A 9,448-nucleotide genomic window follows, 5' to 3' on the forward strand; every position below is an offset into this window, starting at 1 on the left:
TGCCACGGGTTTGGATTCGCTCCGTTTCTTTTTTCTGTGACGCTGCAAAGCTGGTTTCCCTCTAGGCTAATAGCGATTTTTTTGAGTAACATGAATTACATCATGTAATACCTCGTTGAAAAGCTCATTGTATGTACTGTTAGAAACCGTTTGAATTATTTTTATTCGATTTGTAATTCAGAAGTTATGACCGAGAGAATCTCAAGTGAGAAATATCAACATCTGTGATTCTTTGTTGTGAGTTTCTTCAGCACTTCAGGAGAAGTCTCTCTCATGTCCCATTTTCTGACTCAGACATGCAGCTACCCTGGGACGTAATTTTGGGGGGGGACGGGTGGGACATGTCCCCCCCACTTTTTCAAAAGGCAGTTTTGGTCCCCTGCACTTTTTTCCGTCCGAAAACAATGTTACGCTCCATTAAATGGATTTGGTTGAGCACTAGGACCGAAACGGAAACCGGTTTACTATTAGACCCGCCCAAAAGCTAATCTATTGGCTCTGCTGATCAAGGGCGTCAGTTTGTTTCCAGAATTGCTGGGGACAATAACCATACACTTGAGTGGGGTTTAAAAATTGCTGGGGACAATAAAGTAGGCTAGCACAGGGGTCGGCGGCTCTGGAGCCGCATGCGGCTCTTCCATCCATCTGATGCGGCTCTGTGTTTGTAAAATAATGAATGGATATTTAAATAAAATGCTTTATATTTTACTGCATTAATTTTACATCTGTATGCCAATTCTAAATGTAAAGATTGTCTGCGTAAACCTGAACAGGTCCAACCTGGTCTTACTGTGAGACCGGGTTGACGCGTCACGCTTGTGCGTAATCATAGGCGCTTTATTAGCTGAAGACGATGTGAGATTCTGGGATTCTCCTCAGACGGCTCCTGGATGTGTCGCCACATTGGAGACGGGAACAAGCGCTATTCAGCCAAAGTTTCATCATCAGGGAACATTTTCTAAGTGACAAGTCTCTCTGAGAGACCGGGTTTGGAAAACACTCGCTTCAGTGGGAGGAACCTTCCCACATGCGCTCTGGGTGGCTCTGGGGTTAATCAAGTTTAATTGTTTCTCTTTGCAACAATCTTCACAAGAAGGCAAAACAGTTAAACGGCAGGTTACATATATTTCCATTTGACAGTTTATTTTGACAGATGAACTCAAGGATGTTGCTTGGTTTGAAAGAATTACCCCCACGCACACTGATGCACATGGATGAGCTGACATTTTAATCGTTAACGCACATCGCGGAGGTAAAAGATTCCCATCAGAACATCAGAGCTTTATACTGGACACTGTGTTCAGCGTGGCTCGGAGCGCCCACGGTGGACAGTGAGCTGAAGATCTGAGGGGTTCGCAGCGCAGCGCAGAACTATGGTGCATGCAATGATTTCCTCCCACTGAAGCGGTCTGGAAACCCGGTCTCTCTGAGGGATGTGTCACTTGGAAAAATGTTCTTTTTATGAAATTATGAAACTGGCTGAACAGCGCTTGTTCCCGTCTCTAATATGGAGACGCATGATGCGTAGAGACATTTGATCACGCACAAAGTTCGTGTGGAGCAGAAGCGGTCGGGCCACGGCAGGTGAAATGTTCCTAGCCTACATGAAGGGAAACTGTTTAATTGTAACATTAATACGTTACTGGACACGCTGGTCTGGTTGGTTAGACCAGTGTTTGAAGTGGAAAACACACACACACACACACACCAATTAAAATAATGCTGATAGCATGGACTAGAAGACAGGTGATGGTTTACGTATTTAAATGATGATCAGGCTGCTGTAAAATGTAATCTCCATCCACATCCAGACAGAATCATCCTCTATTCTGTCTCTATTTGCTCTGCTCTTGTCTGGGCTGATCAGCTGATGGTGCGCCTAACTAGCGGCTGATGCACATTTTACGCATTTGGAGAGGTGGGCTGGATGCTGTGCGTTTACTGGAAGATGGTCCACTTAACGCACGGGTGTAGACTACATATTAATGACAAATGAATGAAAATTAAATTGTGAGTTTTTACTTCATATTTTATAAATAAAAATGACGGGGGAAAACATTTATGACGTCTTTTTAAACTAAATTTTCTAGCGCGACCTGCCTGCTTCACTTAAGTCACTGCTTATTAAGGTCCGTCCAGAATTACTGTGGGAAACGGGTAATAATGGCTCTTTGATGGGAATAGGTTGCCGACCCCTGGATAAGATCTGAGCTGGTAAAACAAAAATCCTCATCAGCAGGCGTTTTTGAAAATGGGGGGGGACACAGCTGCCAATCACAAATTTTGCCGGGGACATGTCCCCGGCGTCCCCGGTTAAAATGACGCCTATGCTGCTGATACTTGCTAACGTATTATTGGCTGTTGCTGCTGTCACTCAAGTTGTAAACAGTCAGAACGTGCTCACGTTGTTTTGCTAGTTTGGAGCCGCTAGGGAACACCGGTACTGAGTCACATCGTCAACTAGACGCTGTCTAATATCAGAGCTCAGCTCAGCTTCCATTACATAACATTTGAATAAGTGTTCATTTGTGAGTCTTTGGTAATTAGGCACAGCCAGGAGGCAGCATGTCAAGAAAACGAAAAGTGGATATAAGAGACTTCTTTCAAAGTCAAAACGTAAGTTGGAACATGTGACAGACCTGCATTAAGCTCAGACTCACCTCCTCCTTCACAAACATACTCAAAACTAACTTTTACAAACTCATCTCCTCCACATAACTGACTCCTCAGACACAATTGATTCGTATTATAATTATTATTTTTTTATTATTACTATTATCATAATTATTATTACTAGTAGTAGCAGTAGAAGTGTAACTTCAAAACTTTTATCATTTAACTTTATTGTAAACTTATCTATTGCAATGCATATTTTCACATTAAAAAGCTCTGAAAAATGAACAGTATCATCATCGTCAACAGATTTTTTAAGCTTAATGTCAAAGATGTACACTTTTCATTAGATTTATCTTATTTTTTCCATTTATTTTTTGTGTGTTGAAATGCAACAACTGTTTAAACACTTTTAAGGGAAAAACATATTTAATATGTTTTTATACACTCAAATGTTAGGGTGATGATCATGTGTAAAACATTAGTTCAGCATGTCCTCTAACACAACAAATGAACAAACGGCCAGATCTCAGGAGGACCGTTTATGTATAAATAATTTTTATACTTTTGACTAGGCCTGGGAAAGTAACACATTTTGCTGGACGATATTTTGTCCAACAAATTGTTGATGATAAACGATATCATTGTCAACATTATCTAGACCAAAATAACCACTAATACAATGTTAATATATCATAATAATGCAAGTACACCCTTTAAAATGCAACAAATGAACCTTCATTTAACATTGAAATGTCCAGAACCAGAACTTCTAAATGAATAAAAATAACAAACAAAAATTAAATAAAAAAGGAATCTCACTCCCTGTTAGAAAATGTTGCACCAAAAACAATAAAAAAAGACCCAAAACAATAAATACAATGGCCTATCCATTGTCAACAGCCAAAACTGCACTTCAATAAGGATGGAAAAATTATTGAGATGGGCACGTGACGTGTCAAGGGGTCTTTACATAACACCCCCCACCCCAAATCCGCACAAGCCTGCTGTGTCCCCCCCACTTCTGAAATCAAAATTTCGTCCCTGCAGCTACCTCACTACTCCACAGACACTAGCCACAGACTCAAAAGCACGTAAACAAATGCCCCAATATTAAAATCCATCCAGCTGACGTGAAGGAGGCAGAAAAAAACTTACAGGTAGATGAAAGCAGACTCCTGTCCGCAGGCAAAACACGGTCTGTTTTCTCCATGGCTGCAAGGAAGAGCGACAGCGGGGCCAACCAATCACACGTTAGTATGATGCGGCAGAGCCAATCAGCGAGCTTGTAGGCGGGTCTAAGGGAAAAAAGGCTTCAACTTGAGACAGCTGCCTCTGCATGGTCCTAGTTCCTGACCTGTATCACAGTATAACAGTTTTGAACGGTAGAATCTAACGAAAGACCCAAAAAAGGGCACTTTGGGCACTTCAAACAAAAGGGGAAGGTGCTCAAGCAATGAAATTTAATGTTTTTTTTTTAACTTAACATGGGTCAAAAGGTGTTTCCATGCTTTTTGCTGGGGTCATTAAAGGGTTAAAGCGCAACTTAAGGTCAATTGTGTTCTGATCTGAAGGTTAACACATTTTAATTAAGCGTATTTATGTGTTACTTTGTTTGCTTTCTCGTGAATTTTAAAATTTCACTTTTTTAAACGCATTAATTCATTTTAAAAGTTTAAAATATGCATATCAAATTCACGTTTTTAAATGACAACAATGAAACTCCTAATTCTGATGATTTGGAAAATAAATCTTAAATGATAAAGTATTCCATATTGCATGCACCTTTAAAGCATCCGCTGACCTCATATTGAAGTTTAGCGCATCTCCCAGCAGGCGGGAGACGCAGAATCTCTCCGGCACTTTCATTCATGAGCCAGCAGCTTGCAGCCACCAGCGCACAGCTGCTGCGTACTGGAGAGCTTAAAAAGGCTGATGCATTTTCGCTCTGAGGACATAACGATGGAGGGATGGATGGACGCCGCGGATTTCCTCACTTCGCTCCACATTTCAGGATTTAGTAGCTGAAATTCCCATCAGAATTTCTCCTCTTTTGAAGAATCCCGGCTGCAGATTTATCACCACCTTTAAAGATGAACTTACCAGGACATTTCCCAACTTTGTGGATTTACAACAAATGACTTTATGTGGATTTTATTTTATGGGATTGATTTAATTCGTCTGCTGAGGTAAAGATCGGAGTGAGATGTCGGAGTTGCACAACCGGAGCCAAATCAGCGCGCGACGCAGCGACTACGTGTGGCAGTACGAGTATTACGACGAGGAGGTGCCTGTATCCTTTGAGGGACTCAAAGCGCACAGATGTAAGGAAGATGGCTTTGTCTTACTCTGTGTGTGTGTGTGTGTGTGTGTGTGTGTGTGTGTGTGTGTGTGTGTGTGTGTGTGTGTGTGTGTGTGTGTGTGTGTGTGTGTGTGTGTGTGTGTGTGTGTGTGTGTGTGTGTGTGTGTGTGCGTGTGTGTGTGTGTTACTCATTACACCTTCACCAAATCCATTATCTTTTGATGTTTTGCTTTTCGTTTCTGTTCTTTTTAAGAAAATGATCATTCATCAGCTAGAAAACAAGCCATGGGAGTCTAATTAGGTTTACCTCAGAGCCAATTATCTTTTTTAAAGGAGCATAATTATGATGAAGGATTCATTCTTCCACTAAAAAGAGTTCCTCTCTCTCTCTCTCTCTGAACTCCCAGACTCGATTGTCATAGGATTCTGGGTCGGACTGGCTGTGTTTGTCATGTTCATGTTCTTCGTCCTCACCTTGCTCACCAAGACCGGAGCTCCACACCAGGAGTGAGTATCCCTGTTCCACTTTTCACATTTCCAAGGTTGAGGTCAGTAATCTGAGCTGGCCTTGGAGCTGATGTGATTTGAATGAGTGGCACGAGGAGGATTTCTTTTAGGGGAAAAGGCTTTTTTTCCCTTGTCGAGCTGCAGAAGAGAGTTACATAAGATCTGAGGAGCTGAGCCGAGTTTGTTGCTAAGTCTTTATCGACCCAATTTCCCCATTGAAATAATACATCTGACAATCAATTTTCAGGAGCAGGATAAATGACAGGAAATGTGAGAGGAAATTGGATGAAATTACCAATTTGTTCCTTGTTTTAAAGTTATTTTCTTCTGGGTCATTCCGGATGCTTCCTTTGATTCTTCACAGGAACCCAGACTCTGCAGAAAAGCACCATCAACCCGGGAGCTGTCTGATGGACATCAGCAGCCGCCAGGGTGAAAACGACAAGGCCTTCTCTCGCCCGCTGCTGGCCGGGTCTCGTTCCTATTTCAACTTCTACATCAGTGAGGAAGATCAGGGTCCGGGGAGGCAGAAGCTGGCGGACAGCACTAAAGACAGACTCACTAGAGGTATTTGCTCCAATGGGGTGGAGGAGATGGAGGAGGACATCGAGGAAACCGGGGGACACCAGCAGACAAAGACAGACAGGGAGTGTCTTGACTTCCTGTCTCACTTCAACATCCCAAACTTTGTGAACTTGGACCACAGCTCGACACTCGGAGAGGATGATTTGCTTTACGAGCCGTCGGATATCTTGGAGCGTCAGGCTCAAGCTCACAAGGATCACTGTGACACCCCCTAATAAAAAAATCAAAACAAGCAAGGTGTAATTTCATTTCCTTTATCCTTCAAGGAGCCGTTATTAGAGAAACACGTGCACCTTCTGCACCCGTGGCTTTTCTCCAAAGCTTTCTTTATTAATATATTTTCAGAGATGCACTGAATAAAGTCAGACGAGGGTGGAAAACAAAAACCTTGGCTCGATTTGAAAACTAAAACACCTCAGAAATGACACCTGTTATTTGGAGTCCCGTGCGCCTGAATGAGCTGCAGCTGTTCCTGGGCTCTACTTTCAAAACAGATGAGAGAATAATGAAAGAGTAAAAAGAGCAGGCTGGCAGGGGGCGTGCTTTGTAGAAATTATTCTCTCGCTCTCTCGCTGTGTCACTATTCTGTAAGATTGTTCTTATCTGTTAACAAGAATGAGGAAAACCAGCAAGTCGACCAACGGGAGTAAAATCAGCAGGATAAATCATTTTTGTTCTTCTTGGGAAAGCTGTACCATTGATTGTGTGTTTTGTAGCAATAAAATGTCAAAATATCTTTGTTCTTTTGGTTACATTAAAGAAAACATTTTTGGAAAACTGAGTTTTCTTTGTGTGAAAAACATAAATTATAAAAGGGTGAGGAGTCGGTTTGAGTGTTTCAAATGGAGTTTTTCTGAAAAGTATAATATTAAGATTGAAATAAATCACTTAGATGTGTAGTGATAATATTAAAAATAGCAACAATTATGCAGAATAAACTAGGTAAACCTAAATAAACCAAATAGAGTTGTAGATAAAGGTTAGCTAATTAAATCTGAGCATCATCGTGGATATTTACAGCCATGAGCCATGAACTAAAATAAATAAAGCTGAAATTATAAATACATAAAGTTCTGCACCAACGTAAACGTTCTATAGTTAAAAGCAAATATACTCAGCTCGATATCCACTTTTTTCATCAATATCTGATAAATGCTGTGCCTCCCCTCATAAAACAAAGGAAAAGTCAAACATTTTAGGTTACTAACGTCACTAAGCCCTAGTCCACACGTAGCCGGTTTTTTAAAAAACGAATATCAGCCCCTCCAAAAACTTGCATCCACACCACCTTGTTTTAAAAAAAAACTCTGTCCACACGTACCCGGATAAATACGTTGTTAAGGACATGCCAGACCTGTAGGTAGCAGTACTTCCCCCGTTCTTAACCTCGTCCTTCGTCTGTGGTCTTCCGCAAGGAGCAGTAATTCTGCTTGCAAAAACAAACAAGCAAAAAGCGCTTGGACAATTGATAAAGCGAGCGCAGCTCTGAGGGCATCCATGATGTCGGCTAGTGTAAACACAGGTCGCACACGTGATGTCAGCATTTTTTTGTCGCGGAAAGTGACGTTGCGGACCTTAAAACTCCGGGTTTGTCTGTCCACACGCAGACACCCAAAACGGAGAAAACGCAGATCTTCACTTTGGCCGGAGTTTTTCAAAAGATCCGTTTTTGTGTGAAAAAACTCAGTTTTCGTGTGAATGACAGGCCAAAACGTAGAAAAATATCTACGACTTGGCAGATCCCCGGCTACGTGTGGACAGGGCCTAAGACGTGTGTATGTATTTTACCTTTTTCTTTATATTGCAGCTATGCTGATAACACATTTAAAAAGATCTTCAGATAAGAAAAGCAAGCCTTGGGTGAAGATTCTTGTTTCTGTTTGATTTGTTTTTTAGCTGGCTAGCTGAACGTAGCTTTGTTCGGAGGACAGAGTATCACTACACGGGGAAAATCTCTCCTTCACATTTTGTGCCAAAGCAACTTAAATATCTCTAAAACAATAGCTCAGATCTGTCATATTTTGACATTTTTGGAGAGCGGAAAAATAGCAGAAGATTTTGATGTATAATATGTGTATGTTATGTAAAAGTTGTGTCATTAAAGAGCAAGTCACCCCCTACCAGATTCTTACTCAACTCCCACTTCCTGTTTGAAAAATGCCACAAATGCTGTAGCCTAGCAGACCGAGAGGGTGGAGCCACTAACATACACACACACACACACACACACACACACAGGCTCACAACAACATTGTGACATCATATGGTACCAGCTAACGTTCTAGGGTACCTCTTAGCCAATAACGATGGCAGATTTAAATTCTAATTCAGTGCAGAGTTTTACCTGACAACGACACAACACTGACAGTTTTAGGCAGAAAATTAAAATTTTAACTAAAATGCACTAAAGTGCAAAACTATTGATTACACGCGTCTGCAGCATGATTAGACACGCATTTATACAGTTTATCAGAAAAAATAAAGTTTATTTGGGGGTAACTTGCTCTTTAAAAGCCTGAAAACCGATATCGATTTTTTTTAACATTAAATTTTAATGCCAATATCGGCCGATAATAACGGCAGGACCATAAAATGGAACATCCTGAATAGAAACTAAAAGAAATCATTTATTTTGCTGCAAGACATTCTCCATTGCTCTGCTTTCCCCCGTTGAAGGATCATAAGCATCCTTTTGAATTTCCATAGAAAGGCATGGGAAAATAAAAGAGGAGCAGAATATGAGGTAAATTAATTTAATGGACAGTTATGTTGAACTTCCTTCTCTTAGTGCTAAAAGATATTTTTTCATGGTGAGAGGCATGTGACCTCACAGATGACTTATGGTTTGAGCTGCATTCCATTTCTGCAGCCTTGTAGGTTTGTAAAGCTGCCAACGAGCTATAGCCTATAGGCTGACTAATATTACCAACGTACTTTATGAACCACTGGATGGATTTTGATGTAGCTCACAGAAAAAACAGTATTGATCCATTTCTGGAGTCAACTCAGTTCAAGATGGCTACCAAATCTAACCAAAACATCACAGAAATGCCCATAACTGTCTTTTATAGAGACGAAAAAATCATCTTGGGATCACAGACAGTAAACATCCAAATATATCTGATGGTTGGAAGTTGTGGCATCCTTTTTTTTATTAGGGTTTCAAAAACGTAATTAATACAGAAAAATATCAAATTCTAAAAGAAAACATCATCGTTTCGGTAAAAAATGGAGCCAAATGAATATGACATTCAGACCACAACCCAACATCCAAAGAACAGATCAGGCATTGGCTACAAAAGAACAAATGGTTTACAGAAAAAATACCTTTTTGCCCAAGGATTGGGTGGAAATTCTACCACTGAATGCCCATTTCCTTCATCACAAGTGTATACGACCTGAGTGCTTCTTGCCAAAGGGCTGCTGCTAAATATCGAACCT

At 40.9% G+C, this 9,448-nt stretch overlaps 1 protein-coding gene across 1 annotated transcript; it reads left to right on the forward strand.

Annotated features, from left to right (window-relative positions):
* Nucleotides 1–4,427: 4,427 nt before the first annotated feature.
* On the forward strand, nt 4,428–6,784 carry LOC107377650 (melanocortin-2 receptor accessory protein 2). Its single transcript, XM_015947405.3, has 3 exons — nt 4,428–4,937; nt 5,323–5,422; nt 5,787–6,784. The coding sequence occupies exons 1-3, from the start codon at nt 4,820–4,822 to the stop codon at nt 6,220–6,222; spliced, it is 654 nt and encodes a 217-aa protein (XP_015802891.3). The 5' UTR covers nt 4,428–4,819; the 3' UTR covers nt 6,223–6,784.
* Nucleotides 6,785–9,448: the final 2,664 nt, after the last annotated feature.

This window comes from Nothobranchius furzeri, chromosome 2 (genome assembly GCF_043380555.1).
Source record: "Nothobranchius furzeri strain GRZ-AD chromosome 2, NfurGRZ-RIMD1, whole genome shotgun sequence".
Lineage (NCBI taxonomy): Eukaryota > Metazoa > Chordata > Actinopteri > Cyprinodontiformes > Nothobranchiidae > Nothobranchius > Nothobranchius furzeri.

What these genes read in the sequence shown, in the direction of transcription:
- LOC107377650 (XM_015947405.3), top strand. Translation starts at nt 4,820, where the DNA reads ATGTCGGAGTTGCACAACCGGAGCCAAATCAGCGCGCGACGCAGCGAC. An exon ending in GGGACTCAAAGCGCACAGAT is followed by an intron (nt 4,938 to 5,322) that starts GTAAGGAAGATG and finishes CTGAACTCCCAG; the next exon opens with ACTCGATTGTCATAGGATTC. An exon ending in ACCGGAGCTCCACACCAGGA is followed by an intron (nt 5,423 to 5,786) that starts GTGAGTATCCCT and finishes GATTCTTCACAG; the next exon opens with GAACCCAGACTCTGCAGAAA.